This window comes from Podarcis bocagei (assembly GCF_964188305.1).
Source record: "Podarcis bocagei genome assembly, chromosome: 16".
In the NCBI taxonomy this organism is placed as follows: Eukaryota; Metazoa; Chordata; class Lepidosauria; order Squamata; family Lacertidae; genus Podarcis; species Podarcis bocagei.
This window is the reverse complement of record NC_138142.1, coordinates 34,826,265-34,849,595: the sequence shown is the minus strand read 5'-3', so window position 1 is coordinate 34,849,595 and position 23,331 is coordinate 34,826,265. Positions and strand designations below refer to the sequence as shown.

Here is a 23,331-nt window from a genome sequence, read left to right as displayed (position 1 = left end):
GGGGTCAGCAAAGTTTTTCAGTGGGGGCCAGTCCACTGTCCCTCAGACCTTGTGGGGGGCTAGACTATATTTTGGAGAAAAAATGAACGAATTCCTATGCCCCACCAATAACACAGAGATGCATTTTAAAGAAAAGGACACATTCTACTCATGTAAAAACACGCTGATTCCTGGACCACCCACAGGCCGGATTCAAAAGGCGATTGGGCCGGCACCGGGCCTTAGTTTGCCTCCCAATGTGGTGGACTCTCTGTCGGACGTTTTCAAACAGAGCTTGGACAGCCATCTGTCGGATTCTTTAGCCGCGATTCCTGCACTGAGAATGCTCAGTCCTCACTGAACTGATTTTAGGGTATTCCCCCATGTCCCTTAGATTTTTCCTAAATACCTCTTGGGTGTGTGTGAGACATTTTGGCAAATCTCAGGATTCCCCTCTGCAGCCCCGGACCGTTTCCCTCCTGCTTGCGGGTGGGTGGCGCAGTTCTGGCTGCGTAAGGACCAACACGCCCTGGCTGTATATTGAAAATAGAAGGCACTGATGCCTAATTTATTGCCATACATACTTCCTCTCTTTAAGGGAGGTGGCAGAGACTCATTCTCTGTCTCGCTCCCTACTTTTTTGGGGCAGACCTCTTTTCGCTTTTCACCTCCTCCAGCTCCTCGCCGCTGCTGGTCTCCACTTCCTTCTGGTAGCCGAAATCGAGGCTGCTGGAAGGCGGGGAGAAAGGGATGGGTGATATAGGAGATCTCATTTAATTTTAAATGGTTTCATAGCCTCACTTTTCCCGCTCGCCTGAGGTGCTGGAAGCTACTCGCAAAAAGGGGCATCTTAAAAATGAGACGATCTTGGCAGAATAATTTTAAGAAATAGACAAAAGACAAGAGAGAAGCACAGGCTTGGGGAGTTGTTGTTTTTTAACTCTGTAAGGTCAAGGTTTGCCTCCCACACCACCTTCTTGGGGGGGGGGAGCATGTGGGGGGCAGAGCCAGAGGCACATTGGGTGGAACATCCCAGTTGTGCAGATGTCAGAGGTGGCTACAACTATGCACACAAAGTTCCCCATCCCTGGGGTATTCTCTGCTGTTACGAGCTGTCCGGCAGGCAGGAATTCAACAGACGCAGTTGCGGCCTCGGCACACCACCGTGGCTGGGCCACAGTGCCGCCGGTTGACTGCCTGCCTGTCCCACAACTGCTAAGGGCATGAAAGAGTGTTTGGGATGAACAAGGGCGGCTCTTAAAGGTGGCTCTGCTTTGGGGGCAGAAGGTCTCAAGTTCATTCCCTGGCACCTCCAAGCCAGGCTAGGATAGACTCCCTATCTGAACCCCTGAAAAGCCACTGCTTGCCAGTGCGGGGCACCCCGAGCTAGATGAAGCAACGGTCTGGCTCTGCAGAAGGCAGCTTCCTGTGTTACTGTTTTGATCAGCCCCGAACCCTGAGGACTGGGATCTTCGTTTTATTTCTAGGGACAGGGCCTCAGAGCTCCAGCTCATGGGAGCTACCAGGTGGCAGCCCCCCAGTGGGCTGCAAGAGAACTGCTGCCAGTCAGTGTAGACCAGGAGTCAGCAGACTTTTCAGCAGGGGGCCAGTCCACTGTCCCTCAGACCTTGTGGGGGGCCGGACTGTATTTTGAAGGGGGGAGGAAATGAACGAATTCCTATGCCCCACAAATAATTCAGAGATGCATTTTAAATAAAAGCACACATTCTACTCATGTAAAAACACCAGGCAGGCCCCACAAATAACCCAGAGGTGCATTTTAAATAAAAGGACACATTCTACTCATGTACAAACATGCTGATTCCTGGACCATCCACAGGCCGGATTTAGAAGGTGATTGGGCTGGATCCGGCCCCCGGGCCTTAGTTTGCCTACCCATGATCTAGTCCAGGGGTCAGCAACCTTTTTCAGCCATGGGCTGGCCCACTGTCCCTCAGACCATGTGGTGGGCCAGACTATATTTTGAAAAAAAATATGAACAAATTAATATGCCCCACAAATAACCCAGAGATGCATTTTAAATAAAAGGACTCATTCTACTCATGTAAAAGCATGCTGATTCCTGGACCATCCGTGGGCCGGATTTAGAAGGCGATTGGGCCGGATCCGGCCTCTGGGCCTTAGTTTGCCTACCCATGGTGTAGACAGTATGGAACTAGGTGGCCCCAATGGTGTGACTCCTGGATAAGGTACCTTCCCACGATGCCTTGCCCTCACCTTGATGTCGACCCTGAGGAGCCGTCTTCCTCAGAGCTGCTAGATGTGTCGTCGTCATCTTCTTCGCTGCTGCTGCTGCTGCTCCCTTCCTGCTCCTTCAGCTGCTCCAGGATCTTCTTGGCCAGTTCGGGGGGTAAGCGGCGGCAGCCCCCGCGCCCTTTCACGGCCCGCTCGATCCGCGCCCTCAGCAGTCGCCGCTGCTTCTGGTGTTCCTTGTCCGGCGACCCGCTGAGCGCCTGCACTGCCTTGGTCCACAGAGCCATGGCCTCTTCGTCACTGGAATCCCTGGATGAAAGCGAAGGGCTGTGTGGCTCAGTGAGTGGAGCACCTGCTCTGCATGCAGGGGGGGGGTTCAGGTTTGGCCCCCCGGCATCTCTGGGGAAGGCACCCTGCCTCAAAGTCTCAAGAGCCAATACTGGCCAAGAGAGACCAGCGGTCTCACTTGGTGTGAGGTGACTTTCTGTGATGGGCAGGTAAAATTTTTTAATTTATCACTTATTTTTACATCCGTGTAAAAATGAGAGGGAGCTCAAGGCGGCATACGCTCCTCAATAGCTCAGTCGGTAGAGCATGAGATTCACAACCTCAGAATTGTGGGTTTGAGCCCCACGTTGGGCGAAGGATTCCTGCATTGCAGGGCGTTGATCTAGATGACCCTCGTGGTCCCAACTCTGTGATTCTACAATTCTATGATGTAGGTTAGGCTGAGAGGCAGTGACTGGCCCAGGGTCACCCAGGAAACATCCTGGCAGAGTGAGGATTTACTGGTCTCCCAGTAGTGTAGCGATGGTTGCCAGTACCTGGGGCAAGGCAAGTATTGCGCCCCGTAACCAATGGTTCCTGTCAGGGCCAGACAGTAGCAGTGAAGAAAGGTCTTCCCAGCGGGGAGAAGGAAGCTGGGGAGGGGACAGGAGCAGCAGAGGCCATTTATGGTTATTATTAGTGTCATGAAAATTTTACATTGCTTGATTTTTTTTTAAAAAAGTCAATATGGGTTTTTTTCCCTTTTGAAATCTTGCCGCTGCCGCCCCCCCCCCCAATTTTGCACCCAGGGCAACAGCCCCACTGCCCACACACTGCCAGGCCCTACCCCAGTGCTCTAACCATTACACCACAGTTCCTTTGCCCTGGTTTCAGCACCAACAAACTAAGCTCTAAATTATTTCATCACTCTTCTTTGCCTGCATGCATGGGCGTTGCAGGAGAGGCGCTGTAGAATTAGCTTCCAGAGAGGCTGGCATTATGTACTAGGGTGCCCTCAAAGCAAAGTTAATGGAAACACGAAGTTTCTCACTCACACCTCCTCGTCCATGTCTCCCTGGTAGGTTAAGGGCGCCATGCAAATGGAGCACATGTTGTCCAGGAGTTTGTAGCAGTCCGGACAGTAGATACCTGCGGAGACAGGATGAGGAGAGTCATGTGGCGTAAGGGGAGCCAGGCTGAGATACCTTTATCAACCCTCTGAGTGGGTGGGGCCAGAGGCAAAGGTAGGAGGAGCAATGGCAGAGTGGGAGGAGCAATATAAGGTGGTTCAATTTCCACACACCCCTCTCTGTACTCTTCTCCAGGCAAGATCAGGGTGTGAAGGCAAGGCCAGTGAGGGGTGTGGTCTGGAGAGAAGGGGTGTGTCCAAGGATGGGGGTGTGGACTAGGGAGAGTCATGAGGGCCAGGCAGACTGGCTTGGAGGGCCGCATTTGGCCTCATGGACTGTGTTTTCCCACCACTGCCGTACAGATTTTCTGGGGGAGAATCCCAAGGGTACATATGGAAACTTCTTCAGCTCAAGACATGAGTGTAACCCACTGCCTGTTGTCCTGTCCCGTCCCCCCCGGCCACCGCCAAAATCAAGTCAATTTTAAAAAATACTTAACTAAAAGTGGACAGAGCAAAGGGTATAAATTTCCCCTGTTACAGCAAGCTAGTTCCTACCCTCACTGCCACGCACCCCGCCCGGCTCCGTCTGAGCAAGTGAGAAACAGGATCAGAGTTGAAGGACACAGTCTGGCGAAGGCTGTGCCCTGGGGAGCGCACCAGATACAGAGGCTTGGGGGCCTGTATCAGCCCTCTGGGCCTGAGGCAGCCGCCAGTAGCTGCATCCTGCACAATATGATCTACCCCACCCTCCTTTTACAGCCTTTCTGGGCCTCGCCTTTGCCCCACAGCCTCCCTCGCCCCGCCCCGGCTTCCAACCTCGGCATCCCTGCGTACTGCAGGTGACAAAGTCCTCGCTGTCTGTGTCCTTGCGGATCTTCCCGCAGCCCATGCAGTAGGACTCGTGGACGCCCAGTTTCTTGACCAGCCACGAGCACAGCCGAGACCTGCGGAGGAGACCCGTGAGGGATGTCTCTCTCTCTCTCTCTCTCTCTCTCTCTCTCTCTCTCTCTCTCTCTCTCTCACACACACACACACACACACACACACACACACACACACACACACAAAACGCACTGCAGGTCAAGATTCTGCAAAAGCACCGTCAGTCTCTGCTTTTATCTGCGTGCAGGTGAAATGTCGTCGTTTTGATACATATACCACCCTTACTCAAACATCCCAGCTGCTACTGGCCACAGCTTCCTCAACCCTATTATTACCACCTGCCCTTCACCAGACGGTCCCTGGGCAGGTTACACCAGTAGAAAATAAAGCATTATAATCAGTGTGAAACAAATCAGAATCGCAACTAGAGTGTGTCCTGAAAATAAATTCCTCAAGCGCAGAATGATGGATCGGTTGTATTTCCTGTGCTCTGGTCAGAAGGAAAGGGATATCAGGTGGAAAGCATTTCTGATGACGACAACGACAGAACTGTTTGTCCAATGTTTTTGACTACAACTCCCATCAGCCCTTACCAGCATGACCATTATAGACTACAACTCTTTCCTTCTATTGTGGGGAAAAGGTTTGGAGGCTTACTTAGCTGCGAGGACCAGCAAAATGTTGGTGTGGCCCCCGTCTGCGGAGCGATTCCTCACGGCCTTTAGCACGGCTTGGGCCAGTCCCGTCCTTCGTGTCAGGATGGTGTTGTAGAGGTAACAGGTGCGCTCCTAAAGGATTGTTGTGAGGAAATAAGATCACTGGGTTGAGCGGGAGACCAGGCGTCCAGGGTATTAGTTGGGGTGAAGGCCTCATGCAGAAAAAACTGGAGTTGAGGTGGTCAGGTGGCTCAGGGAAGTGTTGTGGTTAGAATCATAGCGTTGCAAGGGACCCCCCAAGCATCATCTAGTGCAGGCATGTTCAAAGTCCATTTTGGGGGCCTAATCCGGCCCACCGGTCAGCTTAATCCGGCCCCTGTGGCAGTTTATTTCCTGGGGTAAAATCCTACAGCAACTTTGGTCAGCCCCCATGGCCCTTCACTTCATCAAACCTGGCCCTCTTTGAAAAAAGTTTGGACACCTCTGATCTAGTGTAACCCCTCCAATGCAGGAATTTCAACTAAAGGTAAAGGTAAAGGACCCCTGACCGTTAAGTCTAGTCGTGGACGACTCTGGGGTTGCAGCGCTCATCTCGCTTTATTGGCCGAGGGAGCCGGTGTACAGCTTCCGGGACATGTGGCCAGCAGGACTAAGCCGCTTCTGGCGAACCAGAGCAGCGTACAGAAACGCCATTTACCTTCCCAACGGAGCAGTACCTCTTTATCTACTTGCACTTTGACGTGCTTTCGAGCTGCTAGGTGGGCAGGAGCAGGGACCGAGCAACGGGAGCTCACCCCGTCACGGGGATTTGAACCGCTGACCTTCCGATCGGCAAGTCCTAGGCTCTGTGGTTTAGACCACCTGCTTATTAGCCTACCTGAAGCTAAATTCCTCCCCGATCCAAGGGCTTGTGTGTGTGTAGAGTCACTCACCTGTTCACGGGAGGGATAGTACCAAGCACACACGACCCGCCGCAGGCGCTGTATGTAGGTGCCGAAGATGGCGATGAAGAAACAGACGCCGTACATGAGACCTGGGAGACGGGTGGTTGGGAGGTTTGAAGAAGCAACACCACTTAATTATCTACCTACTTGGCACATTTAGATCCATCCTCCTCCCACCCCCAGGAAATTGATGTGGCGCGCATGGTTCTCTTCAGTTAAACCCCACAACAAGCCTGCGAGGCGGGTTAGGCTGAGAGGCAGCGACTGCCCCAAGGTCCCCCAGTGAGCTTCATGGCCAAGTAGGGATTTGAACCCTGGTCTCTAACCACTGCCCCACACTCTTATATCACATGGAGAATCCTGGGAACTGTAGTTTGTTAAGCCAGCTTGCCGGAAGGAGGCTTACAAGGCGCCATCCAACCATCTCAGGACTCCACTCCAGATTTGTGCCCGGTTTGCTCCTCAGCCTTTTCCTCCCTCAAAGATTTCCCACAAGGCAGCAAAGGTTTGGGAGCAGTATGTGCAGGAGCCAGGCCCTGGGACCAGTAGGACTTTGCAGGACTAGGGCCTTCCTAAGTGTGTTCTGGAGAGGCAAGGCGCGGCCGCACAGGTGAGGCCGATTGGTAACTCACAGCACCTGGTGGCCAAAGCCGGGAAGGCATATAAGGTCAGCATTTCCCTTTGGCTCTTTGCCACAGCAACACGTTCACTGCCTTGCTGAGTTTGGTTCCTTGACTCCTTGCTTCCTGACCCTCGGACCCCTGACTTTGTGACTCCTTGCTTCTTGATCCTCGGACCCCTGACTTCGTGACTCCTTGCTTCCTGACCCTCGGACCCTTGGCTTCTTGACTCCTGGCTCTCTGACCCTCGGACTCTTGGCTTCCTGACTCCTGCTTCTGGACTCCCGTTCCTGCTCCCACCCAGTGGCGTAGCGTGGGTTGTCAGCACCCGGGGCAAGGCAAGTAATTTGCGCCCCCTAACCCATGGATTTGCGCCCCCCTGACCCATGGATTTGCGCCCCCTAACCCTAACCCCCAGATGTTGCACCCGGTGCAGCCGGCCCCCCCTGCACCCCCCACGCTACGCTACTTCTCCCACCCCACCATCTTGCCCCCGGTCCCGACGTCCCCAGCTGGAACTTTGCTCGCCCGTGAACTGGACCGTGACAATCAGAGTTTTCCTTCTCCTAGATGAGCTCCCTTCCTAGGTGGATGAACCCATACCTGCCCCTCACCTCCCTCTACAGCAGGCGCAGAAATCACCTTCTTGACCGCTAGGCCAACTCCTGGTCTTGTCCACTCAATCCTTCAGAGCCTGTCTTCGCATGCAGGGGCATTCCCTAACTCACCGAGGATTTGAAGCTGTTCCCTGGGGTGTGGCCACCCTCTCATGCTGACAGCTTCTAGGAGCCACAGGTGAAAGCTGGGTGCAGGGTGGAGACCCAAGGTGGACAAACTAGACCAGAAGGAGCCCAATGTGTCCCCCGCCAGAGGTACTATCCTCTCCCCTAACACCCCGTTGCACTGTGGTACCCTTGCGGAACATTTCCTGCACTGTGCAATTCCAGAAACAGCCACAAGAGGCTGGGGCAGAGCTTTGTGATTTTAATGGGCAGTTCAGCAGTTCAGGGAATCTCCCTCTCCTCCACTTTTCCACTTATTATTAAATTTTATTTATACCTCTCTCTCCCCAGCCAAGACCAGGCTCAGGGCAGCTAACACCGCTATAAAAGCAATTGATTGAAATACAACTCTAAAAAGATTAAAACACAACATTAAAATGCAGCCTCATTTCAGTAGGACCTGAAATCAAAAACTTGGGGGGGGGGGGATGACGTCAAGTCTTCACCAACTTCACTGTTATGAAGTTCCTGGCGCACTTTCTTCTGAGCGATGCAGCTTAGACATCTGTATCCCCCATCTAGTTTCTTCCCTGACGCTGGTGGCCGAGTCTTGCAGCTGGACTTGTGGCGGCAAAATCCCATTGGGACCTTTCAAGTCCGCCTTTCACTAACCCGGCTGGCACCCTCCAGATGTTTTGGACTACAACTCCCCATCAGCCCTGGGCAGCGTGGCTGTTGACTGATGGAAGTTGTAGTCCACAATGGCCCGGCTGACTGAGGCCGATGGGAGTTGTAGTTCAAAACATCTTGAGGGCGTCAGGTGGTGAAGGTGGCTCCAGCCCACAACCTTAAGGCTTCCCCTCCCACAACCAGTCATGGAGTGGCTCTGCCTGTCTCTGGTGCTAGCCTCACCATGCCCTCTCAACGCCCATCAGCAATCACACGACAGCAGAGGTTCTCAACTTTCTGGGGTCCACAGCTCCCTTGACCAACTACATTCTTTCTGTGGCACCCCTGTGGAAAGCCCCGTTGTGGCGCCCCTTGCCTGCAGAGCTGGCAGACTCTTAAAGTAAAGGTAAAGAGACCCCTGACCATTAGGTCCAGTCGTGACCGACTCTGGGGTTGCGGCGCTCATCTCGCTTTATTGGCCAAGGGAGCCTGCGTACAGCTTCTGGGTCATGTGGCCAGCATGACTAAGCCGCTTCTGGCGAACCAGAGCAGCGCACGGAAACACCGTTTACCTTCCCGCCGGAGCGGTACCTATTTATCTACTTGCACTTTGACGTGCTTTCAAACTGCTAGGTTGGCAGGAGCAGTGACCGAGCAACGGGAGCTCAGCCCGTTGCGGGGATTCAAACTGCCGACCTTCTGATCGGCAAGCCCTAGGCTCTGTGGTTTAACCCACAGCGCCACCCTTACCCTTTTTCAAATACCCTCCCTTGTGAAGTGTTCCCTCAGCCTCCTCTCCCCTCTGCTTGGGAGTCCCTTGGGCAGCCACTGCCCCTGCCCCTGGTCTCTGAGCTGCCTCCCCACCCCAAAGAAAGGTGCCTCCTCACACTGCCCCTTAGGGGCCTGGGAAGCACTCGCTGGTCAGTCCCAGAGGCAACCTTCGCCTGGGGAGCTTGTAGCCAGGGCCGCTGCAACTAACAGCCGTGCAAACCTTGGGGAGGCAGAGGGCATCAGAGGAGGGAAGGAAGGAAAGAAAAAGGGCTGGAGGCCAGTGTTGCCCGCGGCACCCTTGACCATCATTCAAGGCACCCCACGGTGCCACGACACGCTGGCTGAAAACCATGGCTCTACAGGACAGAGGCAGAGGAATGAAAGCAGGAGGCGTGCCTTGTCCTGCCCATCTGATAGGCTCCCTGGAAGCATCCAATGGGATGGCACTTCCAGGAAGAAGATGGGGACAAAACTAGTTACAGGTAGGTAGCTGTGTTGGTCTGCCGTAGTCAAAACAAAACAAAATAAAAAATAAAAAATAAAAATAAAAAATAAATCCTTCCAGTAGCACCTTAAAGGTAAAGGGACCCCTGACCATTAGGTCCAGTCGTGGACAACTCTGGGGTTGCGGCGCTCATCTCGCTTTATTGGCCAAGGGAGCCGGTGTACAGCCGGTGTACGGTCATGTGGTCAGCATGACTAAGCCGCTTCTGGCGAACCAGAGCAGCGCACGGAAACGCCGTTTACCTTCCCGCCGGAGCGGTACCTATTTATCTACTTGCACTTTGACGTGCTTTCGAACTGCTAGGTTGGCAGGAGCAGGGACCGAGCAACGGGAGCTCAGCCCATCACAGGGATTCAAACCACTGACCTTCTGATCGGCAAGTCCTAGGCTCTGTGGTTTAACCCACAGTGCCACCCGCATACCTTAGAGACCAGCTAAGTTAGTTATTGCTATGAGCCTTCATGTGCATGCACACTTCTTCAGATACACTGAAACAGACCCTTATATATAGTGAGAGGGTGGCTCTGGCTCCAACTACTGTTGGACCTCCAGCCCTACCAGTCCCCAAAGGCAGCACCAGCCACCACCCGGGAGGAAGCCTTTCCCAGTCCCCCCAGTTACCAATGGTGATGTAGCCGTCGTAATCAGGCTCCGCCGGGCGCAGGCGACATTTCCGGGACAGCACGCTGACGTTGCCCCGCTGCAGGACCTCGAAGGCCGAGACCATGTCGCGGTACATCTCGCCGGTGTAGCCCGTCCCGTTGACACTGACGCTCATCGTCACGGGGGCTGCGGGGAGATGCGGCTCAGGCCCTGACCTGAACAGTAGCCCTTATGTCTGAATTCGAAACTCCACCCATAATTGGTGCAAAAACAGATCCACCTTTGTGCTCTCTTGGCGGGCGGCACAATAGGCCACCATCCCACCAGTTGGGTTACCTCTTGCAACGATTTCTCCATGCAGCAGATACCGCACCAAGTCCAACAGCCAGAAGACCGAAAAGTCGGCAATGATCAGCAGGACAGCAAGGGTCAGTTGGCGGAAGAGGGAGACGATGGCCAGCGTGTAGCGGAGTTGCTCTTTGCGGGGCAATATGAGCGAGGCTGCAGAGGAAGAAGCAATAGCGGCTGGGTGGACTCAGGGCCACATTCACACCATTTAAAGCACTACGCTGTCCCTTTAAACCACCATCCTTCCCCCACAAGGAATTCTGGGAGATGTAGTCCGTCCGAGGTGCTGAGAATGATTAGGAGACCTCCCTATTCCCCTCACTGAACTAAACTTTGGAAATTGACATTGTGTGTAGCAACCTTAACACACTACATTTCCCATGATTCTTGGGGGCGGAGCTATGCTGTTTAAGGTGGTATGGTACTGCTTTAAATGTACAGTCATACCTTGGGTTATGAACGCCGCAGGTTGTGCGTTTTCAGGTTGCGGACCACACTGAACCCGGAAGTACCGGAACGGGTTACTTCCGGGTTTCGGCGCTCGCGCATGCACAGAAACACAAGATTGCATCACGTGCATGCGCAGAAGCGGCGAATAGCGTCATGCGCGTGCGCAGACACGGTGCTTCAGGTTGCAAACATTGCGGGTTGCGAACATGCCTCCTGCATGGATCACGTTCGCAACCCGAGGTATGATTGTACAGTGCAGACGGGCCCTTGGTGTGTAATGCATTAATAGTAGTAGTAATAGTAATAATAATAATAATAATAATTCCCTGCCCATCTGGTTCAGTTGCCCCAGCCACTCTGGGTGGCTTCCAACACATATAAAAACATAATGAAATGTCAAACATTAAAAACATTCCGATACAGGGTGGCCTTCAGACGTCTTCTAAAAGTTGTGCAGTTCTCCTATTTATTGGATGGGAAGGCGTTCCACAGGGAAGGCGCCACTACCGAGAAGGCCCTCTGCCTGGTTCCCTGCAGCATACATATACATGTTTCCACCCAACACCTCTCATTTTAGTGAATAATTTCCGGAGGCCAGAATATCCAGGCTGGGTCTTTCTAGAGCTGCTGCCTTACTTGGGCGGATGTACTTGGTACTCTCCTTTGCAGACAATGGCAGAACGGTGGGCTTCTTGTTCTTCCTACGCATTGCGTCCATCTCCAGGAACGGCTTGGTGATGAAGATGTTGTCAAAACTGTCCTCGTGCAAATAATGCTTCCGGTACAGCAGAGCCCTGTTGAAGTCAAGCAGCAGACATTTCGGTGTTGCTTTCACATGAGAAAGGCCGATAGGTTAGCTCAGCAAGTATAAGAAGATCGCTGCTGGATCAGGCGAAAATGGCCCATCTAGCCTAACACCCTGCTCTCACAGTGGGACCCGCGCACAAAAACACTCTGTTCTCCTGTAGTTTCCAGCATGTGGTCTAAATGTCCTTGTGGCGATCACACAGGGTCCCCGGACATTTAACGGTCTATTGATCCCTGTGCCACCACTGTGCCCGCTTCCCCGCTGCCACCAACCCGTTACTCTCAGGTACACACTGAGTCCAGACAGTTGTTAAAATTAAACCAAATAAACAAGTTTATTTTACAAGTATTAACAAGTTTATGGTTTCTCAGATAATATTCTTGTCAGTTTCTTAACTTTAGTTTCTTTACTGGCCTATACCTTCCTAATACTTTCTGACTGATTATCTCAACTGTTTGACTGACTCCTCTTAACAGATTCTCAAACATCAGACTAGCCCAACCCACAGACTTATCCTCTTCCTCTCTAACACCAGACTGACTTCTTACCAACTCTAACTCTAACTCCTCCCCTTGGATTTCCTATTGGTTAGTCATTTTACAATTAGTTAACCCTTTCCTTATGAACCCAGTATGATGTCACACACCTAGGGGGGCAAACGCTACAGTCCTCCCAACCAATCAGGGATCACATATCAAATTGAACTTAACAGTGGTGTTTAGCCAAATGGAACATATAGAGGTGAACGTCCAGAGGTTGTTGGACTCCATCTCCCATCAGCCCCAGCCAATAAGGCCAATGGTGAGGGATGATGGGAGTTGTAGTCTACCACCGCCTGGTTCCTTAGCCCTGCCTTAGGAATGGCAAAGAAGCTCCTTGCTCCTCTTGGCCTCCTTGCTGTGACTCACTTGATGTAGAGGTACAGAATGACCAAGGTAGACATATAGCCAAAAAGCCCTACAGCCTCCTTTGCAGGCTGCAGGCGCTTGGAGACGTCCTCCATGATGTCAAAGGCGACTTGGGACAGGCTCTTGCTGGCATTGACGGTCACGTCGTAGTGGTGCACAGCTGTGATGTTGAACTCGAACTCATGTCGCACGCGGTTCAGCACAGCCACGATCGCTGGTGGTGCATATTGGGGGAGATGGGAGGGTAGGGTGTGAGAACAAGAGTGGCTATGTCTATACTACAACTCTAGCGGGGGCATGAATCACTTTGTTAAAAGGTCACGTTTTGGCGATTCACAGAGCTACAAGACTGTTAAGAATAATTGTTTAATCGCACGGTGAAATTGAGAATGCCTGTATGTATATTACTAAGGGTTTAACATTGGAATATTCCACTGAAGCATACTGAAGCACCCTGAGCTCTAACAGGTTGATAATTAACTGCTGGTGTTCTCTGCTAGCTTTATCGCGAGTGTTTAACCTTAGATCATGCGAGCGGTATTTGATTGCAAATCTCCACCTTGAAAGGAGTTGCCTGATAATCTTTCTCTGGAAGCCACAGGGAGCAAAGGATGTGGTAATGTTTCTCCAGCAGCAAATAACCTTATGCTAGATGCAGCTATGGCAGAGACAGAGCTTTGATTTTTTGCTCTGACCGTAATTATATTATATATTTAAGAAGAACCTCTGCATGAATATGCATATGCTTTATACTACTTTCTGGGTGTATCGTTGATCGTTTTTGTACCTGTTTTGAATGAGTTATGGTTAGTAAAGCTTTAAATCATATTTATAGGTCTGGGCAATTTTTAATCCAAAAGGAGTCAGTTTTTACACATCGAATTGTTTCATGGCGCGCAATATTAAGCTCTGCAATAAAAAACTGTCTCAATACGAGAGATGGAAAGCAGGATTCACCCCATTGGCTCTGCTGTGTGGCACAGCCTCATCTGGCCTCCCTTCCCCTCCCATTGAGAGAAACAAAGCAGAAAACTTATTCCATCAGCTTTGTTGGAGGTCCAGCTCCACCAGGCACCACCTGCCCCTGAACTGTGCCCACGTTTGGTCATTAGAGAACCCTGGTTTTGAAATCAGTGTCTGGGTTTTGGTTTTAGTTTTCCTCTGCCCTCCCTGTGCCTTTTACCTTGTGTGTCTTTTAAAAAAATAATAATTTAAGAATGCAAGCCTAGGAGTAGGGATTTCCTTGCTTTGGTTGTTTGTATGTAGGCTGCTCTGTAAGCCTTTTGGGGTACCAAATGCTATGTATAAGTAAAGGTGTCCACTTAAAAACTTAGGGGAAGCCCTGCTGGATCAGACACTGGTTTAGGCCCACCTGAACTGGACAGGTGTTTTATCCCCCAACCTTTCTCCACACTCACGCTCAACAACCTTGCGGCGCAGGAACGGTGCTATGTACTGCGGGATTATGCAGAAGAGCAGGAGGACTGTGGGGAAAAAGACAAGACCATTAGGAGGGCAAGGCACGGTGGTCTAGCTCCCAGCTGCACACACATTCATTGGCTGGCCTCAGTCACAGCAATATTGCTACTCCTAAGCATTCATATAGTAATTCAGTGAGGTCAAAGCATGTTATTATCTCATTCACCCACATACAACAGCCCTCTAAGGTAGGCTTGTATTGCTATTCCTTCTTTTGTCAGTTAATCAGGGCCTGAAAAGCCAATTAACTGCAGCTACCATATATCTAGCCAGCACATAACACAACCATAACACACCAGTCTCCCCCGCCCCAATAGCTCCCAACAATATATTATTAAATGGCTGATTTCTGCGAATCTCTCTGGATTCAGCTATACAGCTGCAAACATAATGTTTTAAGTGTGTCTTAAGTGCATTATACAAATGTGACACTAGATGGCGATGGTGAGCTATTGGCGAATTATTATATATATATTATTATTTTTAAAAAAGCATCTTCACGGCATTTTTTAAAATAAGTCTAGATTCCACCTTTGTCTGGCCTGGTTAGACTCCGGGGCTGAGCTCTGGCAGTGTTTGAGGCTGGGGCCATGCAGAGAACGTGAAGAAGCACCCGAGTCACGCTAGCCATTTGCCACAGACACCAGAGGTCAAGGCTCACACTAGGCTGACGAAGGGGTCAGAGGTTGCACAAAGCAGTGACATGGCTCATGAGAGGTCAAGGGTAACGTTAAGCAGGTGGACGAGGGGCTCAGAGGCCGGTTCATGGACTTTGATTAAGGCCGGGGGTCACGGTAGGCAGAAACGATGAGGGGTCATCCTAAATAGTGACCAGGCTTGTAGGAGCTAGAGGAGCTATGCCGTGTGTCTATCCTGAATAAGCATAGTTTGTGCATAGTTTGTGCTTGTGGAGTCATGCTAAGCAGTGAAAAGTCGGAAGAGGTCATAGGTCAGGGGTCATGCTAAGCAGAAACTAAGTGAACCAAGGGTCAGAGGTCAGGAGTCACACTGGGCAAGGACTAGGCTAACGAGCGGCCATAGGTCATGCTAAACAGCGATTAGCTTAGCAAGAGGTCAGAGGTCACAGTAAGCAGTTGTGATGGCCTGAGACTTGGGCTCGGACTCGGAACCAGGGGAGTCTCAGTCTGCACCGGATCCTTTGCCTCAGGCGGCAGCTGAACCTAGTCTGGGGCCTGATCCTGAAGAGTCCCAGTCTGCACAGGTTCCCCTGCAACAAACAGCAGCTGGGCCGAGTCAGGGGCCTGAGCCTGCCCTGGCTCCAGAGGCGGGGATGACCTCGTTGCCTCCAGCTGGGCTGTCACTTACATCTGCTCCACTACCAGTTGGGTCAGGGGAGGCTGAGGCAGCCTCTGGGTCTAGTAACCCACCGACGTCTCTCGAGTTGCAGAGACTGAGGTCTGAGAGAAGGAGAGACCTGGGAACTCGCAGGAGGAGTGCTCACCTTCGGGCAAGACAGGGAAGTGAGTGGCCGGGGGATCAGGACAACTGTTGCCCCCCCCCCCTCAGAGATAAAAGGTTGCTGGACCCAGCCCCAGATTGCAGGAGCAGCCAGTCATTTAAGAGAGGAATGCAGAGGGAGATTTGAGTCTCCAGTAAGAAATGCTAGAAGCAAGGACAGTAGTTATGCATCTAGGCAATTTACAAAGTCCAGAGAGATGCCCAAGAAAGTGGTTTGCTTCAATTGCACAAAATTGTATTCATTTAGCACAGGCATTCCTAGTTTTGCATCACTATCCAAAGCTGCTCTAGCCATCTTAGAATTCTAAAATTTGAAAAATATTCAAAATTCTAAAATTTGTCAAAATTCTAAAATCTCAAAAATCTCAAAATACAAAACAAATCTTCACTGCCTTGGGTCACTGTGAACTCTGAGGGAGGGGGGTTGCTTAATCCCCACTGCACAATAGAACAAAAGACCATGTGCTTACCAGGAAGTTCTCTCAGAAAAATACTACTCAGCTCAAAACGCTATCCTTCAAAAATACACAAAAAATATGCAAAGGTTGCAGTTTGCCAGAACCTGCCTGTGATCCTGTGTCTGACCTTGCCTGGCTTCCTGCCTTGGCCCTGTCGGACTGACTCCTTGCGGAACCCTTGCATTTGGGACCAGACCTGGACCGCGTTACTCGGGTTAACCCTGGGCCCAGATCGGGGGTCACGCTAAGCAGTGACTAAGCCAGCGAAGGGTCAGAGGTTTGAGGATGAAGGGCTGGAGACAAGGGAATCCCACTGACCACTGCCCTAGTGTCAGAGGTCAAGTGCAGCCATCGGACGGGCGGCAGGAGGGTCAAGGGGTCAAAGTTCACGCTCACTATTAGCCAGGCCGCAGAGGTACTTGAAGAGCAGGACGACGGAGCAGAGGAAGTAGAGGAAGGGGATGGCCCGCTCGCACGTGTCCTTGGCGTTGTCAAAGAGACTGGCGCACTTTCGGTAGGGGGTGCCCATCTCCTCATTGCAGACCTCGCCCAAGTTGAGGAGGAAGTACCACACGTTGCGCAGGCAGTGAGCTGCACGGGAGGAAGGGGCAGAAGAGAAAAGTGTGAATTTGATTGTCTGGAGCACGTGCAGAGCGCAGCAGCTAGGCTGCTTGTGGCTGCCAGCCAATAACACCCTGTGGTCAGGATTTGAACTCGTGGCGAGTCTTCCGCTGGGCCAGTGGGGGAACTATTGCAGGAACGCCCCCCCCATCATTGTTTGTACAAACACAACACACACACACTCACACACGACATACGCGACGCTTCTGTTATAAATTCATATAAAATCAGCCATACATCGGATCTGTACCGTTCCACTTTTATTTTACACCATGAAGGAAGGGCTATCAAAGGGGGGAGACTTGACACAAGGCCGCCATAATCCCCAAGCGTACCAACACATCCGCAGTGTGCCCTACCCAGTTGGCATGCCAACCCTGATGGTCCTAGACAGAAGATCTTTACACTCACAAAGGACCTGCATATGGAAGTGGATTCAGTATGGACTGAAACAAAGGACAGTGACCAGCCCTTCCCTCTGGGGGCAGGAAACAGTGAACTCCTCTTTGTCCTCAGGAATGTAATCATGGGGAGGGGGAAAGGAGGAACCGGACAGGTGACAAGACACTCAGGTTACCACCACAACTCCTCCCTGAACCCCTCCTCTTTGTGATGTGTCAATGATGTAGTCATGATGTAGTTGTGATGTAGTCTTAGGGGTGTAGCATGGGGGATTAGTAGCTAATAAAAGTTGGGGTCTTCTTTTGTTCAGGGCTTCCATCTTGTTCCACCTGGTGGCAGGTGGGAGTCCTGTCGCGACAGTCTTCAATAAAGACCAAGCCTACTGGCTGCTGTTTTGCTCTGGTATTCCTGGCTGGTGGTCCAAGGGAGCCCTCAGATTTCTCCATTAACAAAGTTCAAGGTATATTATGTCCTTCTCCAGCTCAGGACCAGGTTACTTGAGAGACGGCCTTATCCCTTATATATCCAGGAGATCACTGCGGTTTGCGGCAGGGTCTCTCCTGCAAATCCCAAATATTTCAGAAACCCACTCTCTCGGAGCAGGGCTTTTAGGGGGGCTGTACCTGTTCTGTGGAACAGTATCCCTGTCCAGATATGACAGGGGCCCCCACTAGCTGCACTTCCTGGATATTGAATATATTTTTGTCCTGGCAGGTTTTTCCAGCTGGATAAATGGGTCTTTACCACAAGTGTACACTTTGCTTGTCTGTTTTTAATTCCGCTTGCGGAAAGCTCTCCCCGAGAGACCAGCCTGACACCATTTTAGGCCCTGGGGGAAACCAATCTTCTTTCACCAGGCCTTTATCTTTTAATTTGTAGGCTGTTTTAAACTATTTTTCATATTGTGTTTTAATGTCGTAACTCATACCTTAGGGTGAAGGGCGGGTAATTAATAAATAACAATAATAATAATAATCTGTGGCATAGCTGTCAACGTTCCCCTTTTTTTAAAGGGAAATTCCCTTATTCCGAATAGGATTCCTCGCAAGAAAAGGGAAAAGTTGACAGCTATGATCTGTGACCTCCTTGACTGGGTGGGATGTTTTATTCCTGCCTTCTTAAAAGAGGATTGTGCTTTAGGTTTTTCTCTTCTTTTATGCCAGCTTTAATGGATATGTTTGTTTGTTTGTTTGTTTGTTTGTTTGTTTGTTTGTTTATATACCATAGGTTGCTTTGAGTTATAGATGCATTCATTATTATTATTAAATTTATTGATTGCTTTTTCTTCTTTTTACCAAGGTAACTCAAAGCAACTTTTGGTATATAAACAAACGAACACATATTACATTTAGTTTTTATTACCTGTAAATTGGTTGGGAAGGTGATTAGTAATTCAAAGATGATGAGGATGATAATCGTCATAATGACAGACAGTCTCTGTGGGTAAACTACCTGTCTTGTGGTAGGGTGGAGTTAGCCAAAAGCTCTCTTCTCCTTTGATCCCACGGGTGACACCATAGGAAACCCAGCCAGAAGGGCAGGGTATAAATAATAAATTATTATTATAGGTGCAACCCCTTTAGTCCATCTCTTTGGCTTCTTGCATCCTTCCTCCATCCCAACCCATTCTGCGCCCATTCAAACTCACCCACATGCCGTACAGAGTCCATGACAGATCGGAAAAGCTTTCGGACGCGGTCACCAACCACTTTTGCCTTCTGAGCGATGTCCTTGATTTTTCGTAGTGCATCTAGGCAGAAGATGTTGGGGGACAGAGAGAGAGAGCCCAGCTTAAATATGGTTGGTGTCTATTAAGAACCAAGAACAGTGCCAGGGCTGAAGGAGTAGGCAGTGGTGGTGCCGTTCTAAAGTCGCTAGGCTCCAATTCCCATCAGCTAGGGTGGCCAGATTTCAGAAAGTAAAATTCCTGAGCTTTTTTTGGAGGGGGACGACCTAACCCCAAAATAGTGATTCTAAGCTTTTTGAGCTGTTTCCGCTGCTTTTTCCATCATGTTACTACATATCCAGGTTTTCCCTGACATTCTGCCAATTCAGCAAAATTCCCCCCGACGCCATTTTTACACCCAAAAACCAAGACGTGTCAGGAATTTTCCTGATGTATGGCAAGCCTACATCAGCCCATGTTAGGATGGTTAATGGGGATGTTTGGCGTGGAGAAAGTAGATAGGCTGCCTCATCAACACCGCTGGGCACCCAAGGGAGCTGAATGCCTGGAAATTCGGGACAGATAAGCGCAGAAACTAAGGAATATGCTCCAAACGAGGCAGTGATGGCAACCAACTTAGATGGCTTTAAAAGTGGATTCAGCAAAATCACAGAGGCTAGCAACTGCTACCAGCCACAGTAGAGATGTTCCGCCTCCAATATTAGAGGAATTCATGTGTCTCTGAATTACCAGTTTGGTGGTGCTGCACTCTGTCCTGCTTTGGGCTTTACCGGATGCATCTGGGGGTTGTTAGTTTGATTGTGTGTCTGACCGCTAACCAGAAGGTTGGTGGTTCGAGCCCATGTAGGGATGTCTGTGAGCAGGATTCCTACACTGCAAGTCGGTTGACCCAGATGCCCCTCAGGGGTCTTCCAACTGTACAATTATGTGATTCTACAATTCATTTGGGCCGCGGGTGGCGCTGTGGGTTAAACCACAGAGCCTAGGACTTGCTGATCAAACAAGGTCAGTGGTTCGATTCCCCGCGACGGGGTGAGCTCCTGTTGCTTGGCCCCTGCTCCTGCCAACTTAGCAATTCGAAAGCACATCAAAGTGCAAGTAGATAAATAGGTACCGCTCCAGTGGGAAGGTAAACGGCGTTTCCGTGCACTGCTCTGGTTCGCCAGAAGCGGCCACATGACCCGGAAGCTGTACACCGGCCCCCTTGGCCAATAAAGCGAGATGAGCGCCGCAACCCCAGAGTCGGTCACAACTGGACCTAATGGTCAGGGGGTCCTTTACCTTACGATTCATTTATATTTTGTTATTTGTTTATTTATTGGATTTCTATACTGCCCTTCATCACAAGATCTCAGGGCAGATGGCAAGATCTTTCCCCCAGAAACTTGCACGGAATCACATGCTAGTGGTGGCCAATGTCCGAGACATAAAGTGGGTGGGGTTTCCTTTGCAGAGTGCAAGGCAAGCAAGCGGCATTCTTCTTCCTCAAGGGAGCATGTCAGGAAAAAACAATTGAGGAGGGTGTGAAGTTGGGCTGCTGAGGGGCGTGGCCTGGGGAGGCGTGGCCTGGGCTGCTGAGGGGGCAGGGCCTAGGGAGAGGAGGCGTAGCCCAGGGAGAATTCAGAGTACAGTGGTACCTTGGGTTAAGTACAGTGGTACCTCGGGTTACATACGCTTCAGGTTACATAAGCTTCAGGTTACAGACTCCACTAACCCAGAAATAGTTCTTCAGGTTAAGAACTTTGCTTCAGGATGAGAACAGAAATCATGCTCCGGCGGTGCAGCAACAGCAGGAGGCCCCATTAGCTAAAATGGTGCTTCAGGCTAAGAACAGTTTCAGGTTAAGAACAGACCTCCGGAACGAATTAAGTACTTAACCCAAGGTACCACTGTGCTTAATTCGTTCTGGAGGTCCGTTCTTAACCTGAAACTGTTCTTAACCGGAAGTACCACTTTAGCTAATGGGGCCTCCCACTGCCACTGTGCCACCAGATTTCTGTTCTCAACCTGAAGCAAAGTTCTTAACCCAAGGTACTATTTCTGGGTTAGCGGAGTCTGTAACCTGAAGCGTATGTAACCTGAGGTACCATTGTACCAGACAGAGAGGCCCATAGGGCCCCATTCAACTCCTGTGGACAGAGGTCTTCCAACCCCTGCCTTTCAAAAAAGACACTTCCAACCCAGCTAGTGATAAAAGTGCAAGGCTGGTGCAAGCAGAGCAGCAACAAATCCCCGTTGTCTCACTGATCAGGGGCTCGCGGGCCCTCTGCAGCATTTCTGCCGTCTGGTTGAGGGCGAGCTCGGCGCCACACGACACGGCATCGGCACACCGGGTGAAGTTGCGGATGATGTTGGCGAAGGGGCCCTCCATGGCCAAGCCGAATGCCAGGATCAACAGCATGCTCTTGCCTTCTTCTGCAGGGGGCGACAGAGATGGGAGACGGAATAGAAAAGCGTCAGGGGCTGAGTGGGGTCCCTCTCAGGGAAGCCTTTATCCTCCCGCCCCAGAACTGCAGCTGTATGTTGCCAACCAGTTCTTAGGCCCTACCAACAGCACTGAGTGAGGCGCTTCAACAAAATGTTGCAGTGCGGAGTGTGGCTGTTTGCAGCTGTCTCCTCTCAGGCCTACTTGGAGATGCCAGGCATCGAAACTGGGACCTTGTGTAAGGCAGATGCTCTCCCAGCGACATAGCTGTTAACTTACAGATTTGAAAATAAGGGACCAGCAGCCTCGAAAATAAGGGATCAGCAGCCAAAATAAGGGATTTCCCCAGCACAGGTATGTTCAACTTCTGAGCCCCTCCGAGCCAAAGGCAGAAAGCCCAGCCAGCAGCCAAACGAAGCCTCAAGCGGTGGTTCCCACAGTGCAGCAACCCGGCAAAGGGGATGCAGCAAGGGAAACCACGGTCACCTCTCCGCTGGGAAGCGCTGAGCAAAGGCGATTCCCCAGGCAACGCGGCCGATTTGATCGGCACAAGGCATGCAAGCTCCACCCCCCAGTTGTTCTTAGACTCCTTATTGGGTGAGCAACGCAGCCAAGCAACACAGCTGGAGCCTCCCTCCTCCCTGGCTGGCAGGGAGGGAGGGAGAGGAGCTGCTTCCTTTGAAACCCAGGAAATTTAAGGGACATCATCAATAAGGGACAGCAGCGGGAGACGGTGCTGGGATAAGGGACTTTCCCGCCAAATAAGGGACGGTTGCCAGCTATGCCCAGTGAGCTACAGCCCTTGTTCTCTCAAGTAGCCAGTATTAGGGGTAGGAATAGCCCCCAAAGAATAGCAGCTTTCGCTGTGGGTCGTTCCCCAAAATAGTGGATTCTGTTTGGCTCACGACGCCACTTCCTACTGCCCGCCTCCAATGCTGTCTGGGGACCACATTATTTTCACTTGTCGGGTTTTTCCACACTTACTTGAGAAGATCTGGGGCAGCATGAGGAGGACGGTGACACGAACTTTGCATGAGAAGGCCATACCAAGGCCAAGCCCAAGGGCCAGGGTGATGGTGGACAGAAGGCAGTACCAGATGTTGTACCCCTGCACGAAAATGACCATTGCCCCATAGGCTGTGGCGAGGACCATGCCCAAGGCAAAGCCACCCACACTACGGGTCACGGACCGGCCCAGGGTGTCCTCAACCACCCGTGGGACCGGTGGCTTCTTTCTCTTCCTGTTTCGACCCCCACGCGGTGAGAAAATAGACAGGAGACCCATGGCGGTGTTGGCTTCAAGGAGGCTACCCAACAGAGTACTGCATGGACCGGACCAGGGGGCGCTCCGTGGTCTCCGTGTCTGCAATGGGTTTGGAAGTGTGTAGGTAAAATCACAAACCAAGAGAAACCAGTGTCAAAAACTTATGGGGTGGTAAGATATTTGGAATGGGGGAGCCAGGAAAGGAGAAAGTCTCCAGTCAGTGTGTTATCGTCCCAACAACAACTACACCAACGTTCCTATTTGAGGTCTGAAAAACCAGTACACTTGAGCTTCCGCTAGGCTCCACACATCACGTCAGATTCTGTTCCCTAGCCCCACCCACATTCTACAGTAGCTCCTCCCACCCCTTGCTGGATCCTCTCTTGACTCCACCCTAGCCACGCCCACATTATGTACTAGCTCCACCCATCATCTGCTGGATCCTCCATTGACTCCACCCTAGCCACGCCCACATTCCACACTAGCTCCTCCCACCACTTGCTGCATTCTGTTGACTCCACCTCAGCCCCACCCACATTCCACACTAGCTCCTCCCAAACCTCCTTACCAAATTCTGTTCCAGCCTTGCCCCTAGCCCCACCCACTTTCTGCCCTGGCTCCTCCCATCACTCGCTAAAAACTCTTCAGATTCCACTGCAAGTCTGTCCCTATCCATTTATTTAAGCCCTGCCCTAATTTTGGGTGACTCCCCCTAGCCCAAACCCCAGCATTACACAGAGGATATGAAATTTGTGAAATCAGTGTTTGGCAACTTAAATCAGAGGGACAAGCCAGGAATTGCTCTAGAACTTCAGAGGATATCCTTCGAAAGGGCATAGCTTAAAATTATTGTTGTTGTTGTTGTTGTTGTTATATTTATACCCCGCCCATCTGGCTGGGTTTCCCCAGCCGCTCTGGGCAGCTCCCAACAGAACACTAAAAACAGAATAAAACTTAAAATGTTAAAAACTTCCCTATACAGGGCTGCCTTCAGATGTCTTCTAAAAGTCAGATAGTTGTTTATTTCCTTGACATCTG

At 51.0% G+C, this 23,331-nt stretch overlaps 1 protein-coding gene across 3 annotated transcripts; it reads right to left on the bottom strand.

Moving 5' to 3' along the window:
* Nucleotides 1-513: 513 nt before the first annotated feature.
* On the bottom strand, nucleotides 514-22,626 carry DCST2 (DC-STAMP domain containing 2). 3 transcript variants are annotated; one of them, XM_081173530.1, is made up of 15 exons: nucleotides 22,014-22,626; nucleotides 20,849-21,019; nucleotides 18,566-18,667; nucleotides 16,291-16,485; nucleotides 13,897-13,962; nucleotides 12,479-12,692; nucleotides 11,399-11,556; nucleotides 10,301-10,465; nucleotides 9,983-10,150; nucleotides 6,063-6,163; nucleotides 5,132-5,262; nucleotides 4,409-4,536; nucleotides 3,516-3,609; nucleotides 2,218-2,502; nucleotides 514-705 (listed from the first exon to the last, which is right to left on the bottom strand). In XM_081173530.1, exons 1-15 carry the CDS (start codon nucleotides 22,312-22,314, stop codon nucleotides 612-614), a joined length of 2,373 nt encoding a protein of 790 aa, XP_081029656.1. In that variant the 5' UTR covers nucleotides 22,315-22,626; the 3' UTR covers nucleotides 514-611. The 3 variants fall into 3 exon arrangements, with proteins under 3 accessions (XP_081029656.1, XP_081029655.1, XP_081029657.1); XM_081173529.1 differs by having other exon boundaries at nucleotides 514-708; nucleotides 22,014-22,625; XM_081173531.1 differs by lacking the exon at nucleotides 514-705 and having other exon boundaries at nucleotides 2,360-2,502; nucleotides 3,518-3,609.
* Nucleotides 22,627-23,331: the final 705 nt, after the last annotated feature.

What these genes read in the sequence shown, in the direction of transcription:
- DCST2 (XM_081173529.1), bottom strand. Translation starts at nt 22,314, where the DNA reads ATGGGTCTCCTGTCTATTTTCTCACCGCGTGGGGGTCGAAACAGGAAG. An exon ending in GGCCCGCGAGCCCCTGATCA is followed by an intron (nt 18,668 to 20,848) that starts GTGAGACAACGG and finishes TCTTCTGCCTAG; the next exon opens with ATGCACTACGAAAAATCAAG. An exon ending in TACCAAGTACATCCGCCCAA is followed by an intron (nt 10,466 to 11,398) that starts GTAAGGCAGCAG and finishes CTTCCTCTGCAG; the next exon opens with CCTCGCTCATATTGCCCCGC.